The sequence below is a fragment of the Pelodiscus sinensis genome, chromosome 4, assembly GCF_052426305.1.
Source record: "Pelodiscus sinensis isolate ZL-2025 chromosome 4, ASM5242630v1, whole genome shotgun sequence".
In the NCBI taxonomy this organism is placed as follows: Eukaryota; Metazoa; Chordata; order Testudines; family Trionychidae; genus Pelodiscus; species Pelodiscus sinensis.
The window spans coordinates 1,872,670-1,890,499 of record NC_143055.1 but is presented as its reverse complement, the minus strand read 5'-3'; the positions used below and the strand labels follow the sequence as shown (position 1 = coordinate 1,890,499).

General features: G+C 73.0%; 1 protein-coding gene across 3 annotated transcripts in view; it reads left to right on the top strand.

Annotated features, from left to right (window-relative positions):
• EBF4 (EBF transcription factor 4) overlaps positions 1–8,157 on the top strand; it is a 66,333-nt gene extending 58,176 nt beyond the window's left edge. Inside the window, exons 12-18 of one of the 3 annotated variants that reach the window (XM_089777704.1) lie at positions 113–201; positions 900–965; positions 1,394–1,568; positions 2,162–2,347; positions 4,493–4,690; positions 5,590–5,665; positions 6,824–8,156. In XM_089777704.1, coding sequence (XP_089633830.1) covers positions 113–201; positions 900–965; positions 1,394–1,568; positions 2,162–2,347; positions 4,493–4,690; positions 5,590–5,660 — 785 coding nt within the window. In that variant the 3' untranslated portion in view covers positions 5,661–5,665; positions 6,824–8,156. Of the gene's footprint in view, positions 1–112; positions 202–899; positions 966–1,393; positions 1,569–2,161; positions 2,348–4,492; positions 4,691–5,589; positions 5,666–6,823 lie in introns of all 3 variants that reach the window. The other 2 variants (XM_089777706.1, XM_089777705.1) reach the window with 2 other exon arrangements.
• The last annotated feature ends 9,673 nt before the right edge of the window (positions 8,158–17,830 follow it).

Below are 17,830 nucleotides of genomic sequence, written 5' to 3'. Positions count from 1 at the left end.
GCAGGCTGGCCGTGAGCCCACAGTCCGGCCAGCCCCCTGTGTCGTGCCTCAGTTTCCCCCACTGGGAGAGCGCCGGCCCACGGGACCTGACCCTCCCTCTCTCCCTCCCCAGCGCTGAACGAGCCCACCATCGACTACGGCTTCCAGCGGCTGCAGAAGGTGATCCCCCGGCACCCCGGAGACCCCGAGCGCTTACCCAAGGTAGGGCGGCTGCCATGGGAGGGTGGAGGCTGCGTGGGCTGGGCTGGATGGCCACATGGTGGGCATGGCAGCGCCCCTAACAAACGGCTGCACGGCTCTGGCCCCGCCCATGTGGGGAGGCTCCTCACGCCTGTACAGCGCCTGGCGCCAGCCCGAGGGGGCAGGGGAGGGGGGACGACGCCCCAGTGCCCAGCATCTGCCTTGGGCTCCCCTAAGATCTTGAATCCCACCCATGCACCCTGTGGCCACTTACTGAGTTTGTACCCTTCCCCCACCCCCTGAGGGGGAAACTGAGGCACAACTGGCCAGCAGTCCCTGGGGCCTCCCCGCTGCCAGGGCCACCCAGCCAGCTCACAAACACCCCCTCACGTCTGAGCCCCACGCTCCGTCTCCTGCCCACGCCGCTGTCTGAGCCCCGCAGGCTGCCGGGCAGCCCCGGGGACCATGGCGGGAGCTGGCGTGTGGCTGGCAGCGTCCCGGAGGGGCGAGGCCCGTGGGGCTGTCGGGGCGCAGGATTTGGGCAGAGGCGCATACCAGCGGCAATGGGCATCGTGCGGGGGGTGAGGCCCAGCGTCTGGCCCGGGGGCGGCACGGCGGGAGGCGAGGGAATAACGTGCCCGGCGGCCAGACAGCTTCCTTCCCTGAGCGCTGCCACCCTGGGGAGCCCCCCGCCCCGTCTCAGGCCCCTCTCTCCCCAGGAGGTCCTGCTGAAGAGGGCGGCCGACCTGGTGGAGGCCCTGTACGGGATGCCACACAGTAACCAGGTACCGCAGAGCTAGCGCTGAGCCGCCTGCCCATCCCCTTGGCCTCTGACCCCCCTCCGGGCATGGGCCCGGGTGCTGCCCGATGCGGCTCGGGAGCCAAAGCCAGCGCCAGAGCGACTGCCCGGGCTTGGCACCCGCAGGGGAGACGGGCCCCGGGCCCCGCCGGGGAGCTGGGGCAGCCTCCAGGAGCCCAGGAGGGGGGCAGGGCCCAGCCCCTCATGTGCTTCCCATCAGGAACCCCGGGTCTGAGGGAGCCGCCCTGCCCCTGGGCACACGCTGCGCCCGCGCCCCCGGAGCTCCTGCGTGACACGAGTTTGGGAGGCCTCAGCCCCCCGCCAGCGCGCAGCGTCTCCCTCAGCCCCTGCCCCAGGGAGGGGGTGGCCGGGCCGGGCTGGGCGCCCGGGGCTAGCGGGCTCCTGTCCCTGCAGGACATCATCCTGAAGCGCGCGGCGGACATCGCCGAGGCCCTGTACAGCGTCCCGCGCCCCCCCAGCCAGCTGGCCTCCCTGGCCGGGAACCACGCCCACGCCGGCATGATGGGCGTCCCCTCCTTCGGCAGCCAGCTGGCCAGCATGAGCGACTCCGGCCCGGGCCCCGAGCAAGGTGTGTGGGGCAGGCAGGGGGCGCGGTGGGTGGGCAGGGGCCAGGCCCCCCAGGTGGGGCAGCTCGGGCCTCTCGGCTCCCTGCCAGGGAGGTGGGGGGCAGGCCCGTCGGTGCCTTGGACACTGAGCTCCCAGGGGGCAGAGCCCCTTCTGGGACCCCCGGCAAGGCGGTGCCCGGAGGCCTGAGCCTGGGGCCCGTGCTGGCAGCTGAGCCCCACTCCCTGCCCACCTCCTGCCAGCAGAGCGGGTGGCAGACACCCTGCGCCTGAGCTGCTGGGGGCTGGTAGCAGCTGCTGTGCCCCTCCCCAGAGCTGGCTGCACTGCAGGGGGAGGCGCCTGCCCTGAGGAGCCCGGCGTGGGGCCAGCAGACGGGCAGGTTCTGGGCCGGGCCCCGGTCTGCGTGGCTGGGGCCTGCGCTCCGGTTCGAGCACAGGCAGCCAGGCCCCACGGCCCCGTGCGGACCAGCCAGCGGCTCCCTGCCAGAGGGGCCAGACCGGGGGCCCACTCCCATAATGCTCCTGGCTGGGGGCCCATTGCTCCCCCGGGGGTCGGCCCCCCCGGCCATCCCGCCCAGGCTGCCCCTCTTGCCCGCAGGCTACGCCCGCAGCACGAGCAGCGTCTCGCCGCGGGGCTACGTGCCCAGCTCCAGCCCGCAGCAGAGCAGCTACAGCACCCTCACGTCCAGCATGAACGGCTACGGGGCGGCCGCCATGGCCGGCCTGGGCGTGCCCGGCTCCCCCAGCTTCCTCAACGGCTCCACCGCCAACTCCCCCTACGCCAGTGAGTCCCCCCGGGCCGCGGGGCGTCGCCCACAGCTCCCAGGGCCACGGGGTGTTGCCCACAGCTCCCCAGGGCCGCGGGGCGTCGCCCACAGCTCCCCAGGGCCTCTGGGCGTCGCCCACAGCTCCCCAGGGCCACGGGGTGTCGCCCACAGCTCCCAGGGCCACGGGGCGTCGCCCACAGCTCCCCAGGGCCACGGGGTGTCGCCCACAGCTCCCCAGGGCCACGGGGTGTCGCCCACAGCTCCCCAGGGCCACAGGGCGTCGCCCACAGCTCCCCAGGGCCGCGGGGTGTCGCCCACAGCTCCCCAGGGCCGCGGGGCGTCGCCCACAGCTCCCCAGGGCCACGGGGTGTCGCCCACAGCTCCCAGGGCCACGGGGCGTCGCCCACAGCTCCCCAGGGCCGCGGGGCGTCGCCCACAGCTCCCCAGGGCCTCCGGGTGTCGCCCACAGCTCCCAGGGCCACGGGGTGTCTCCCACAGCTCCCCAGGGCCTCCGGGTGTCGCCCACAGCTCCCCAGGGCCTCAGGGTGTCGCCCACAGCTCCCCGGGGCCACAGGGCATGTCGCCCACAGCTCCCCAGGGCCACGGGGGCAGGGCGTGTCGCCCACAACTCCCAGGGTATGTCTACACTACCCCGCTAGTTCGAACTAGCGGGGTAATGTATGCATACCGCACTTGCTAATGAAGCCCGGGATTTGAATTTCCCGGGCTTCATTAGCATAAGCGGGGAGCCGCCATTTTTAAATCCCCGCTGCTTCGAACCCCGTGTAGCGCGGCTACACGGGGCTCGAACTAGGTAGTTCGGACTAGGGTGCCTATTCCGAACTACCGGTACACCTCGTTTCACGAGGAGTACCGGTAGTTCGGAATAGGACCCTAGTCCGAACTACCTAGTTCGAGCCCCGTGTAGCCGCGCTACACGGGGTTCGAAGCAGCGGGGATTTAAAAATGGCGGCTCCCCGCTTATGCTAATGAAGCCCGGGAAATTCAAATCCCGGGCTTCATTAGCAAGTGCGGTATGCATACATTACCCCGCTAGTTCGAACTAGCGGGGTAGTGTAGACATACCCCCAGGGCCACGGGGTGTCGCCCACAGCTCCCAGGGCCACGGGGTGTCGCCCACAGCTCCCTAGGGCCACGGGGCGTGTCCCCCACAGCTCCCCAGGGCCTCAGGGTGTCGCCCACAGCTCCCAAGGGCCACCGGGCATGTCGCCCACAGCTCCCCAGGGCCACGGGGTGTCGCCCACAGCTCCCCAGGGCCACAGGGTGTCACCCAGAGCTCCCAGGGCCACGGGGCATGTTGCCCACAGCTCCCCAGGGCCACGGGGTGTCACCCAGAGCTCCCTAGGGCCACGGGGCATGTTGCCCACAGCTCCCCAGGGCCACGGGGTGTCGCCCACAGCTCCCCAGGACCACGGGGGCAGGGTGTGTCACCCACAGCTCCCCAGGGCCACAGGGTGTCGCCCACAGCTCCCAGGGCCACGGGGCATGTCGCTCACAGCTCCCCAGGGCCACGGGGTGTCACCCACAGCTCCCCAGGGCCACGGGGCGTCGTCCACAGCTCCCAGGGCCACAGGGTGTCACCCACAGCTCCCCAGGGCCACAGGGTGTCGCCCACAGCTCCCAGGGCCACGGGGCATGTCGCTCACAGCTCCCCAGGGCCACGGGGCGTCGCCCACAGCTCCCAGGGCCGCGGGGCGTCACCCACAGCTCCCCAGGGCCATCGGGGCGTCGCCCACAGCTCCCAGGGCCACGGGGCATGTCGCTCACAGCTCCCCAGGGCCACAGGGTGTCGCCCACAGCTCCCAGGGCCGCGGGGCGTCACCCACAGCTCCCCAGGGCCATCGGGGCGTCGCCCACAGCTCCCAGGGCCACAGGGTGTCACCCACAGCTCCCAGGGCCACGGGGGCAGGGCGTGTCTCCCACAACTCCCCAGGCATGTGGGGCAGGGTTCCCCCCATAGCTCCCCAGGGCTGTGGGGGGGCACAGTGCGTCACTCACAACTTCCCAGGAGTGTGGGGCAGGGGTCCCCCCACAAGCCCCTAGGGCCGTGAGGGGCAGGGTGTGCCCCCAGAGTCCCTGCCCTGCCCCCACGCTGACCCGGCTGCTCCCTGGGCTCCTGCCTGACTCTCTGCCCGCTGCAGTCATGCCCTCCAGCCCCCCGCTGGGCACCTCCTCCATCAGCCTCCCGGCCGGCACCGGCTCCTCCACCCCCAGCGCCGTCTTCTCCTTCTCCCCGGTCCACATGCTCTCGGCCGTGAAGCAGAAGAGCGCCTTTGCGCCCGTGGTGCGCCCGCCCGCCTCGCCCACGCCCACCTGTGCCAGCGCCGCCAGCCTGCAGGGTGAGCCACGCCCGGCGGGGGCAGGGCCACTGACGGACACGGGTGCCAGCTCTGCCCCAGCCCAGCAGCCCCAGGGTCCCCGGAGCCAGGCCAGGCCCGGGCCGTCCCTCCCCTACTGTCCTCAGCTGCACTGGGTTTGAACGCCTCTCAGGCATCGCCAGCTCTCCCGCCCTGCAGCAGCCAGTTCCACAGGTTAACAAGGCTGCCACTGGGCCCGCCCCCGTCCCTGCCGCCTGGCCTGGCCTGTGTTACCCTTCCCGCCAACGGCATTCCGGCTGCCCCTGCCTGGGCAGCTCTGCCCCAGTCGCGGCACCGGCTTGGGCCTGAGATGTTAGACCTGAGTCCGGCCAGAGACTTGGCAGAGCAATCCCAGCTGGGCAAGGGAATCCCCTGCAGAGAGGGGCACGGGGGGCTGCCGGGCGGGGGGATCCCCTGCAGAGAGGGGTACGGGGGGCTGCCGGGCGGGGGGATCCCCTGCAGAGAGGGGCACGGGGGGGCTGCCGGGCGGGGGGATCCCCTGCAGAGACGGGCACAGGGGGGCTGCCGGGCGGGGGGATCCCCTGCAGAGAGGGGCACGGGGGGGCTGCCGGGCGGGGGGATCCCCTGCAGAGAGGGGCACGGGGGGGCTGCCGGGCGGGGGGATCCCCTGCAGAGACGGGCACAGGGGGGCTGCCGGGCGGGGGGATCCCCTGCAGAGACGGGCACGGGGGGGGCTGCCGGGTGGGGGGATCCCCTGCAGAGACGGGCACAGGGGGGCTGCCGGGCGGGGGGATCCCCTGCAGAGACGGGCACAGGGGGGCTGCCGGGCGGGGGGATCCCCTGCAGAGACGGGGTGCAGATGGTCTTTCCCCCCTCCCCCCCGTGCTGACAGTCTCTCTCTCCCCCTCCTGGCTGCCCAGACCAGACTTTCGAGGACTCGGAGAAGTTTCACCCGCCGGCTCGGTCGCTGCAAGGCCTGGCCTATTCCTAGACACAGTACGTCCCCCCCGATGGGACCCCGCCCGACCCCCACTGCTCCCCCCCCCGCCGGGACCCCGCCCGACCCCCTCTGCTTCCCCCCCCCCCCGCCGGGACCCCGCCCGACCCCCTCTGCTTCCCCCCCCCTGTCGGGACCCTGCCCGACCCCCTCTGCTTCCCCCCCCCTGTCGGGACCCCGCCCGACCCCCTCTGCTTCCCCCCCCCCGCCGGGACCCCGCCCGACCCCCTCTGCTTCCCCCCCGCGTCGGGACCCCGCCCGACCCCCTCTGCTTCCCCCCCGCGTCGGGACCCCGCCCGACCCCCTCTGCTTCCCCCCCTGCCGGGACCCCGCCCGACCCCCTCTGCTTCCCCCCCCCGCCGGGACCCCGCCCTGACCCCCTCTGCTTCCCCCTCCACCCTCTGGACTCGGCCCGACCCCCTCTGCTTCCCCCCCGCCGTACCCCGCCCGACCCCCTCTGCTTCCCCCCCCGCCGGGACCCCGCCCGACCCCCTCTGCTTCCCCCTCCCCCCGCCGGGACCCCGCCCGACCCCCTCTACTTCCCCCTCCACCCTCTGGGACTCGGCCCGACCCCCTCTGCTTCCCCCCCGCCGTACCCCGCCCGACCCCCTCTGCTTCCCCCCCCTCCCGCCGGGACCCCGCCCGACCCCCTCTGCTTCCCCCCCCTCCCGCCGGGACCCCGCCCGACCCCCTCTGCTTCCCCCTCCCCCCGCCGGGACCCCGCCCGACCCCCTCTGCTTCCCCCCCCGCCGGGACCCCGCCCGACCCCCTCTACTTCCCCCTCCACCCTCTGGGACTCGGCCCGACCCCCTCTGCTTCCCCCCGCCGTACCCCGCCCGACCCCCTCTGCTTCCCCCCCCTCCCGCCGGGACCCCGCCCGACCCCCTCTGCTTCCCCCCCCTCCCGCCGGGACCCCGCCCGACCCCCTCTGCTTTCCCCCCCGCCCCATGGCTGTCTCCGCCGGGACCCCGCCTGACCCCCACTGCTTCCCCCTCCACCCTCTGGGACTCCGCCAGACCCCCTCTGCTTTCCCCCCCCCGCCGGACCCCGCCCGACCCCCACTGCTTCCCCCTCCTCCCTCAGGGACTCTGCCCGACCCCCTCTGCTTCCCCCCCCCCCGCCGGGACCCCGCCCGACTCTGTCTCCTCCTCCTGCAGATGTGTGGGGTCTCTTCCTGCCGCCCGTGTGACCTGGGACCCCTGGACGAGGACCCCGGAGGGAGCGGCCCACACACGGGGACTGAACCTCGCCAGTGACTGTGCCCCCCGGGCTGGGGGCTCTTGCCCACAGGCCCCCTCGCTCCAAGGACCCTGCGGTGGCAGCTCCTTGGGGGCCCGGCTGCGGCCGAAGGGGGGTCAGGGGCCGCACTGTCATGCCGAGGGCCAGAGGCGGACGTGCAAAGGGGTGGGGCTGTCTGGGGGCGCTAGGGGGTCTCTCGCTCTGACTGCCCCCCACCCTCCTTCCTTCGGGGGCTGCCCAGCCCCCCACAGGACAGCCGCCCCAGGGGGCCCGCCGGGGAACCGACTGTGGGGCGCTCCCCCTGGCTCAGCAGCCTGAGCAGAGGCTTTGGGGCAGGACTCAGGCTCTGGTCCTGGCTCCACCCACTCCCTCAGGAGCCTTGTGACCCACTGCGCCCCAGCCCCTCTGCCAAGGGGGCCGGGAGGGGGCCTCAGGGCGGGGCTGGATTCCGGACCCTGGGGTGTGGGCGGCCCCCCGAGTCGGGCTGGCCCAGCCCCGCCACTTTGTGGGGCAGAGGTGCCCATCTGACCCCCCGCAGCCGCTGGTAACGTGGCCCATGCCCCACGGCCTCCAGCCAGCGCTAACGTGGCCCGTGCCCCGCGGCCTCCAGCCAGCGCTAACGTGGCCCGTGCCCCGCGGCCTCCAGCCAGCGCTAACGTGGCCCGTGCCCCGCGGCCTCCAGCCAGCGCTAACGTGGCCCGTGCCCAGTGGCCTCCAGCCAGCGCTAACGTGGCCTGTGCCCCGCGGCCTCCAGCCAGCGCTAACGTGGCCCGTGCCCCGCGGCCTCCAGCCAGCACTAACGTGGCCCGTGCCCCGCGGCCTCCAGCCAGCGCTAACGTGGCCCGTGCCCCACGGCCTCCAGCCAGCGCTAACGTGACCCGTGCCCCACGGCCTCCAGCCAGCGCTAACGTGGCCCGTGCCCCGTGGCCTCCAGCCAGCGGCCCCAGGGCCTGGGGTACGGGAACCAACCCGTCCACTTGGCTACTTGAACATCAAAGCGCCAGAGCCTGGCTCCGGGGCCGCTGGGCTTTGGGGCAGAGCCGCGCTGAGCGGCAGGCACGGGGCTGGGCAGCCAGCTGGCATGCCAGGGGCAAGGCCAGAGGGGCTCGTGGGCCAGATGCAGGGCATGGGAGGTGCCCGTCCCAGCCCACTGCGGTGCTGCCCCCCCACGGGTCCCCACACCGAAGGCAGGGGTCCCCAGAACGGCCACCTTAGCCCAGGCCGCAGTACAGGGCGGGGGCTCTGGGCTGGAGCCGAGTCTGGCCTGGCCGGGCCGCTGGCCCCAGCCCTGCGAGCACCAGAGGGACGGGAGCCCAGGCCGGCCGTTGGATTCCTCTCCCAGGCCACCCCCCGAGTCCCCGGCTGCCTGGGGCTGGGCTGGCTTCTGCCTGGCCCTGGCCCGGGGAGGAATTCGCAAAGCGCAAGAGGCGCAGGCGGGCGCCAGCCAAGCACCACACCCGGGTACACGAGTCAGACACTCGCTGCGCTGGCCTCTCCCCTCCGCTCCGTGTTAACCCTGGGGGCCCTGCCCCAGCCTGGCCCCTGGCTCTCCGGGGGGCCCTGCCCCAGCCTGGCCCCTGGCTCTCCGGGGGCCCTGCCCCAGCCTGGCCCCTGGCTCTCCGGGGGGCCCTGCCCCAGCCTGGCCCCTGGCTCTCCGGGGGCCCTGCCCCAGCCTGGCCCCTGGCTCTCCGGGGGGCCCTGCCCCAGCCTGGCCCCTGGCTCTCCGGGGGGCCCTGCCCCAGCCTGGCCCCTGGCTCTCCGGGGGCCCTGCCCCAGCCTGGCCCCTGGCTCTCCGGGGGGGCCCTGCCCCAGCCTGGCCCCTGGCTCTCCGGGGGGGCCCTGCCCCAGCCTGGCCCCTGGCTCTCCGGGGGGGCCCTGCCCCAGCCTGGCCCCTGGCTCTCCGGGGGCCCTGCCCCAGCCTGGCCCCTGGCTCTCCGGGGGGCCCTGCCCCAGCCTGGCCCCTGGCTCTCCGGGGGGCCCTGCCCCAGCCTGGCCCCTGGCTCTCCGGGGGGGCCCTGCCCCAGCCTGGCCCCTGGCTCTCCGGGGGGCCCTGCCCCAGCCTGGCCCCTGGCTCTCCGGGGGGGCCCTGCCCCAGCCTGGCCCCTGGCTCTCCGGGGGGCCCTGCCCCAGCCTGGCCCCTGGCTCTCCGGGGGGCCCTGCCCCAGCCTGGCCCCTGGCTCTCCGGGGGGCCCTGCCCCAGCCTGGCCCCTGGCTCTCCGGGGGCCCTGCCCCAGCCTGGCCCCTGGCTCTCCGGGGGGCCCTTTCCCAGCCTGGCCCCTGGCTCTCCGGGGGGCCCTGTCCCAGCCTGGCCCCTGGCTCTCCGGGGGGCCCTTTCCCAGCCTGGCCCCTGGCTCTCCGGGGGGCCCTTTCCCAGCCTGGCCCCTGGCTCTCCGGGGGGGCCCTGCCCCAGCCTGGCCCCTGGCTCTCCGGGGGGCCCTTTCCCAGCCTGGCCCCTGGCTCTCCGGGGGGGCCCTTTCCCAGCCTGGCCCCTGGCTCTCCGGGGGGCCCTGCCCCAGCCTGGCCCCTGGCTCTCCGGGGGGCCCTGCCCCAGCCTGGCCCCTGGCTCTCCGGGGGCCCTGCCCCAGCCTGGCCCCTGGCTCTCCGGGGGGCCCTGCCCCAGCCTGGCCCCTGGCTCTCCGGGGGGCCCTGCCCCAGCCTGGCCCCTGGCTCTCCGGGGGGCCCTGCCCCAGCCTGGCCCCTGGCTCTCCGGGGGGCCCTGCCCCAGCCTGGCCCCTGGCTCTCCGGGGGGGCCCTGCCCCAGCCTGGCCCCTGGCTCTCCGGGGGCCCTTTCCCAGCCTGGCCCCTGGCTCTCCGGGGGCCCTGCCCCAGCCTGGCCCCTGGCTCTCCGGGGGGCCCTGCCCCAGCCTGGCCCCTGGCTCTCCGGGGGGCCCTTTCCCAGCCTGGCCCCTGGCTCTCCGGGGGGCCCTGTCCCAGCCTGGCCCCTGGCTCTCCGGGGGGCCCTTTCCCAGCCTGGCCCCTGGCTCTCCGGGGGGCCCTGCCCCAGCCTGGCCCCTGGCTCTCCGGGGGGCCCTGCCCCAGCCTGGCCCCTGGCTCTCCGGGGGCCCTGCCCCAGCCTGGCCCCTGGCTCTCCGGGGGGCCCTGCCCCAGCCTGGCCCCTGGCTCTCCGGGGGGCCCTGCCCCAGCCTGGCCCCTGGCTCTCCGGGGGGCCCTGCCCCAGCCTGGCCCCTGGCTCTCCGGGGGGCCCTGCCCCAGCCTGGCCCCTGGCTCTCTGGGGGGGCCCTGTCCCAGCCTGGCCCCTGGCTCTCCGGGGGGGCCCTGTCCCAGCCTGGCCCCTGGCTCTCCGGGGGGCCCTGTCCCAGCCTGGCCCCTGGCTCTCTGGGGGGCCCTGCCCCAGCCTGGCCCCTGGCTCTCCGGGGGGCCTTGCCCCAGCCTGGCCCCTGGCTCTCCGGGGGGGCCCTGCCCCAGCCTGGCCCCTGGCTCTCCGGGGGGCCTTGCCCCAGCCTGGCCCCTGGCTCTCTGGGGGGCCTTGCCCCAGCCTGGCCCCTGGCTCTCCGGGGGGCCCTGCCCCAGCCTGGCCCCTGGCTCTCCGGGGGGCCTTGCCCCAGCCTGGCCCCTGGCTCTCCGGGGGGGCCCTGCCCCAGCCTGGCCCCTGGCTCTCTGGGGGGCCCTGCCCCAGCCTGGCCCCTGGCTCTCCGGGGAGCCCTGCCCCAGCCTGGCCCCTGGCTCTCCGGGGGGCCCTGCCTGAGTCCGGCCCCTGGCTGCAGACACCCAGTCAGAGGCGCCACCCCTGCGATTTCATGGCTCCCCACCCCACCCCAGCTGTGTGTTTGTGCTGAGCGGGGCAGGCTGGGCGCACGGCTCCTGGGCCAGGCCCTTTCTTCCTGCTGCTCTCCCCAGCCGGCCGCGGGGAGCCAGCGTCTGTAAATAGGGGAGGTGGGAGGCGAAAGGGGGCTCCCCAGCGCCCCGTCTCTCGGCACCGGCGGGCGCCCCCGTGCTGACTTTTCTACTCTCCCTCGTGTCCTGTGAAGCCTGCTCCGTAGCCGAGCTCCCGCCCGCACTGTGTAACTGTGAGCGCCCTGGGCGCCGGAGCCTAGAATATACTGTCTGCCGCTGCCTCCGGAGGGCTCCGCGTCTCGTCTCTGCCCCGCGGCGTCCCGGGTCGCCCAGCCGCCTTCCCCAGGGCCAGATCCTCAGGCTGGGTCTGGAAAGCCAGAGCCAGGCCGGCACCGGCCACGGCTTTGTACCACGGAGCTGGGCTGGGCTCCCGTGTGCCTGCGAGGCCGTGAGCCGTGGGGGGGGGGGGGGGACTCCCAGCAGCAAAACGTGGCCACGGGTCGGATGCGAAGGCCGCTCCGCCAGCCAGCTGCTCTGCACGGAGACCCAGCCGCTGCCTCCCGAGCCGGCCCGAGCAGCGGGGGGAGCCCAGGGCGTTCGCAGCCGGACGTCCCAGCTCGAGGCCTGGGCGCCAAGCGTGGGAGACTCCCCGGGCCCCTCCACGCGCTCCCCAGGGCCGGTGCCTTGGCCACCGTGGGGCAGGTCAGCACGGGGCACCCCGGGACTACAGCCGGGGGCGGCGGGACGGAGCCATGCAAGGGTCCCCCTGTCTCCCCACTCCGGGCGCAGACTCCCTGCCCTTGGAGACGTGGCCAGGCCTGGGCCCCGCGGGGCAGTTTCCCCACACGCAGCCTGCAGCCCACCTGCCCCTCTGCGGGAACGGGAATCTGGGAGCACGGCCGAGAGTCCATCGGAGAACCACTCAGAACCGGGGCGACTTGCAGCCCAGCCTGCCAGCGCTCCCTGTGCCCCCCCAGTCCCCCCACACAGGGGAGAGGTTATAACCCATCCCCCACCTCCCCTCACACACCCCAGCGCTCCCTGTGCCCCCCCAGTCCCCCCACACAGGGGAGAGGTTATAACCCATCCCCCACCTCCCCTCACACACCCCAGTGCTCCCTGTGCCCCCCCAGCCCCCCTTACACAGGGGAGAGGTTATAACCCATCCCCCACCTCCCCTCAGACACCCCAGTGCTCCCTGTGCCCCCCCAGCCCCCCTTACACAGGGGAGAGGTTATAACCCATCCCCCACCTCCCCTCAGACACCCCAGTGCTCCCTGTGCCCCCCCAGCCCCCCTCACACAGGGGAGAGGTTATAACCCATCCCCCACCTCCCCTCACACACCCCAGTGCTCCCTGTGCCCCCCCAGCCCCCCTTACACAGGGGAGAGGTTATAACCCATCCCCCACCTCCCCTCAGACACCCCAGTGCTCCCTGTGCCCCCCCCCAGCCCCCCCTCACACAGGGGAGAGGTTATAACCCATCCCCCACCTCCCCTCAGACACCCCAGTGCTCCCTGTGCCCCCCCAGTCCCCCCCACGCAGGGGAGAGGTTATAACCCATCCCCCACCTCCCCTCACACACCCCAGCGCTCCCTGTGCCCCCCAGCCCCCCCTCACACAGGGGAGAGGTTCTGACCCATCCCCCACCTCCCCTCACACACCCCAGTTCTCCCTGTGCACCCCCCAACCCCCCTCACACAGGGGAGAGGTTATAACCCATCCCCCACCTCCCCTCACACACCCCAGTTCTCCCTGTGCACCCCCCAACCCCCCCTCACACAGGGGAGAGGTTCTGACCCATCCCCCACCTCCCCTCACACACCCCAGCGCTCCCTGTGCCCCCCAGTCCCCCCACACAGGGGAGAGGTTATAACCCATCCCCCACCTCCCCTCACACACCCCAGTTCTCCCTGTGCACCCCCCAACCCCCCCTCACACAGGGGAGAGGTTCTGACCCATCCCCCACCTCCCCTCACACACCCCAGTGCTCCCCGTGACCCCCAGTCCCCCCCATGCAGGGGAGAGGTTCTAACCCATCCCCCACCTCCCCTCACACACCCCAGCACCCCCTGTGCCCCCCAGTCCCCCCCACACAGGGGAGAGGTTCTAACCCATCCCCCACCTCCCCTCACACACCCCTGTGCCCCCCCAGTCCCCCCACACAGGGGAGAGGTTATAACCCATCCGCCACCTCCCCTCAGACACCCCAGTGCTCCCTGTGCCCCCCAGTCCCCCCCACAGGGGAGAGGTTATAACCCATCCCCCACCTCCCCTCACACACCCCAGTGCTCCCTGTGCCCCCCAGGCCCCCCTCACACAGGGGAGAGGTTCTAACCCATCCCCCACCTCCCCTCAGACACCCCAGTGCTCCCTGTGCCCCCCCAGTCCCCCCTCCACACAGGGGAGAGGTTATAACCCATCCCCCACCTCCCCTCACACACCCCAGTGCTCCCTGTGCCCCCCAACCCTCCTCACACAGGGGAGAGGCTATAACCCATCCCCCCACCTCCCCTCACACACCCCAGTGTTCCCTGTGCCCCCCAGCCCCCCCTCACACAGGGGAGAGGTTATAACCCATCCCCCACCTCCCCTCAGACACCCCAGTGCTCCCTGTGCCCCAACTCCCATAAGCTCCCGATCCCAAAGGACCCACAGTCCCAGGGACATTTTGCCCACGACTGGCACCCCAAGGGCTCGCGGGGCCGGCGCTTTAGCGGAAGGTTTCTGAGCGCACCGGGGTGCGGAGGCCGAGGGTCGGCCGGCTGAGGAGCACCCCTCACCCAGCCCGGCCCCAAGCTCTCTCCGCAGGGAGGGGACCAGCTGCCGGGTCACCCGTCTGGGGCCAGCGAATCCGCCCCGGCCTGTCCCCTCCAGGGGCAGGAGTGGAGAGAAGATGGAGGCGCCTCGGGCCCTCCTGTCCCCCTGCCCGCGTGGAGGGACAATCCCTCCTCTCCTGGGGCCGGTGACCCCCAACGGGCTGGTGGGTCCTCAGGCCAGGGCCCTTGTGGGCGCCTCCGGGGCCGTTGGCCACACGTCAGCGCCACGGCCCGTGCACCCCACGCCACCGCCCCTCCCGGTAGGCGGGCGCCGCCTGCCACTGCCTCCCAGGAGCAGCGCTGGAAACACAAATGCAGCGCCCCTGGCCACGGCACCGGAGCAGGCAGGTGGCCACGGAGCAGCGAAGCCACTGCGCCCAGCCCGCCGCCACTGTGTTCGGGGCACGCCCCCCAGCGGTGCAACAGCCACGTGCCTGGCCGTGAACCCCCCTCGCGTGACCCCCGGCCTTCGCTGGGGGACGTGGCTCCCGAGATGGCGCCTGAGCAATTCGCCCTGAGCAGATGCCATTAGTGGTGCCCAGACCTGGCCCGTCCCGTCCCAGCCACGTCTGTGCCACGCCAGCCAGGAGCCCCGTGGCAGCGCTGGGTGCGTCTGCACAGCAGCGTCATTTCAGAGCCGTGGGCGCACGGCCAGCCGGTCCTGCGAGCAGCCCCCCGCACCCCCCCCCGTGGCACGAGGGAAGCCGGGGGAGGAGCGCTCCCCAAAGCCGAGTTCAGCCCCTGCGGCCCCCGCTGCGCAATCGCTGGTTGGGCGCCCCCGAGGCCAGCGGGTTCATTTGGGGTGCGCTTTGGTGGGGGACACCCAGCTTCTCAGCGACCCCCCCAACACTTGCAAGGGCTTTACAGGCCGATGCCAGGCCCCCCGTGCCAGCGCGAGGGGGCAGGGACGTCCAGCCGGTGCCACTCAGCGTCACTGCCTCTGGACTGTTCCTTGCCGGGCTGAACGGCCCCCGCCCCCAGCGAGGTGTGGGGGAGCCCCCGGGCCCTGCCCCCGGTTCGCAGCAGGAGGGGACTCTCCGGCGGCAGGTAGAAGAGAAGGGCTGTTGGGTCCCAGGGACACAGCGTAGCCCAGACTTGTTCCAGGAGCCAGGAGCCGCCAGTGCAGCCCGGCCGGGGGGGGCCCAGAGCCAGCGCCCTGCCCCCTCCCTGCATCCCCGCCAGCCGAGAGCGATCACCCCCCCTGCACCACACCCGGCCCCGCCGCCTCCTTTGTGCACCTGGGTGCTCCCCTCACCCAGGCCAGCCCGAGCTATTGCTGTGGCCGTGCTCAGAGGGGGAGCCTCCCTCGGTGAGTCACGCCCACCATTCCCAGCCAGGTGCCAGCGCAGCGCCTGGGGAAACTGAGGCACACACATGGGGATACAGCGCAGCGCCCGGGGAAACTGAGGCACACACATGGGGTTACAGCGCAGCGCCCGGGGAAACTGAGGCACACACATGGGGTTACAGCGCAGCGCCCGGGGAAACTGAGGCACACACATGGGGTTACAGCGCAGCGCCCGGGGAAACTGAGGCACACACATGGGGTTACAGCGCAGTGCCTGGGGAAACTGAGGCACACACATGGGGTTACAGCGCAGCGCCCGGGGAAACTGAGGCACACACATGGGGTTACAGCGCAGTGCCTGGGGAAACTGAGGCACACACATGGGGTTACAGCGCAGCGCCCGGGGAAACTGAGGCACACACATGGGGTTACAGCCAAGCAGCACGGGACAGCAGGAATCACACCCAGCCTGACACAGCCCACAGTGCGAACACAACCCACGCGGTGTCCGCTCCGGGCCCGCCCTGCGTTGGGAGCTGGACAGCAGCAGGGGCCCTGCTCCAGTAAGGGGCCTAGGCACTACTGGCCCAGCTACCCGCACACAGGGGCATGGGCAGAGCGTGCACACATCACACACATGCGCACGCACACACACACCTGCACTGGCACTCGGGCTCCCTATACGCTCACCCCTTGCCAGCCCGCGGGGGGGGGGGGGTGGGCTCTGGTGTTCGCCTTTTGGCCTCCCACTCATCATTACAGGGCAGAATCCAGGCAGCTGGGGGGGGGGGGGGGTTCAACCCCAGCTCTGCCACTGACGGCCTGCATGGCCTTGGGCAAGTCACTAGCCCCCGTGCCTCAGTTTCCCCATCTGGCAAACAGAGCTACTCTCCTTCCTTTGCTGGTGGCAGGAGCCCACATGACTCACCCTCTCAGCTGGAGGGGTGATGGCTGAGAGCACCATGGGGCTGCAACCCCAGGGGAGGGACAGTGGGGGGCAGAGCACAGGGCCCTTGCCAGGGCACTAATCAAAGCCAGAAACACACATGCACACCCCGCCAGCCCCTTGGCTCATGCTGTGTGGGGGGGCAGGCAGGGGAGGAAGCGGCCTGCAGCCGGCCAAACCCACCCCAGCCCCACCCTGCCAGCCCTGGGGGCAGGCGCGGCTAAGCCCAGCACCAGTGCACATAGGGCCAGCCTGGGGCTCCAAGCATGCAACACCCCCCACACCCCCTGCCCCTTCCCAGCCAGCCAGGAGCTCCGAGCATGCAACCCCCACTGCCCAGGGCAGCCTCCCAGGTCACCCACAGGGGCCTGCAGCAAATTGCCTGCCTCTGCCCCACTCCTCCCTCCCCCCTTGCCAGCTCTAGGGCCAGAGGGAGGCTGTGGGGAGGGGCTGGGGGGGAGCCCGGCCTGACCAAGCCCTGGCGGGGATGACTGAGTTGGGGTGGTGTGATGTTGTGGGGATTTTGTCCACTGTGTTCGCTCTGTTGTTGCATTGGCTGGTTGCTGTGTTGTGCTGTGTGCGATTCCTACTGTCCCGTGCGGCTCCGCAGTGACTGTGTGTGTGTGCCTCAGTTTCCCCGGTTGCGTAAGGAGGGGAGGCCGGGCACGGCTCACTGGGGATGTTCAGTCTCTCACCACCCGAGGGCCCGGTGGCAGCAGATAACCCCCTGGGCCTGGAAGCAGTAGCTGGGTGTGGGCATTAGTTTCTCTGCTGGCTGGGGGAGAAGGGAGCCCAGCTGGCCTGGGGGGCCAGGGCAGGGGCCCAGAGCTGAGGCTCTGCCCCCCAAGCTGGGCTGCACTGGCGGCTCCTGGCTCCTGGAACAAGTCTGGGCTACGCTGGGTCCCTGGGAACCAACAGCCCTTCTCTTCTACCTGCCGCCGGAGAGTCCCCCTGGCTGCGGGTGGGGGGCAGGGCGGGGGCTCCCCCACACTCCGTGACAGATGGGTCCTGCCCTGGGCAGGGGGCTGGAATCGCTGGCCCCTTCCTGCCCTCGCGCGCTCTGCTTCTGGGACTCGCTGGCCCTGACTGAGCCCCCAGCTGCATGGTCCTGCAACGCCCCCGGCTCATGGGTCAGCCCCAAGGGCCCTGCCCCAGTGGAGAACCTGCCCCCTCCAACTGCCCCGGCAGCCAGGCCCGGACAGGAGACCCCCCCAGGCCACGCCAGGACCGGGGCCCCCGCTTGTCAATGCCAGGACACGCCCTTTGTGACCTACCATCGCCCTGCGTCCCCCGCCAGGCCCGGGGCAGAGGGGGGCCGCCGGGAGGGCGCCCGCAGCAAGTTCCCCGCGCTCGCCCGGCCCTGGCAGCTCCTGCCCCGGCACATGGGCAGCACCGGCTCCCTGGGCAGCGCCCACCCCCCCCACTCTGCAGCCCGTGGGTGCCGAGGGCAGCACAGGTCCATGGCGCGGGTGCAGGGACTTGGCCTGTGCCTGGGAGCTGCTGGCACCGGGCCGGGGGGTCCGCCTGCCTGGGGAAGGGGGGCCAGGGCAGCGCTCTGCGTGGGGGGGCGTGCGCCCAGCTGGCAAGCTGACCACGGCAGGTTTCCGGGGGCCGGCGGCTCCAGGCTCCCTAGCGGGGCGGGAAGGAGGCAGTGCAGCGGGGTGCTCGGCGCGGGACCCCCAGGGTGGCAGGGCCGTGGGCGCAGGCAGCTCGCAGCAGATTGTGCGGCGCCTGCCGGCTTCACACGTCTGCCCGCCGTGGGCTGCGCTCCCCTCCCTTTGCGCCGCAGGGCCGGAGGCGACGGCGCGGTTCTTGGGCATGGCCCTGGTCCGGCGGCCGGACACTCGGCCCGAGCCCTGGGGGTCCGGGGAGCACGGGGAGGGGACCGCGCTGAGGAAGAGGGCGTGGGACGAGTGTCGCACCTCCACATGTGGGGGGCTCGCTACCCCCTGGGGGGCTGCACATGGGGCTGGGGCTGCCAGAGCTGGGGGGTGGCAGCTCCTGGCTCCAGCGCGCTGGGCTCTGCCGCCTGCCTGGTGCTGCCCACCCTGGATGGATTCCTCGTGTCCCTCCATCC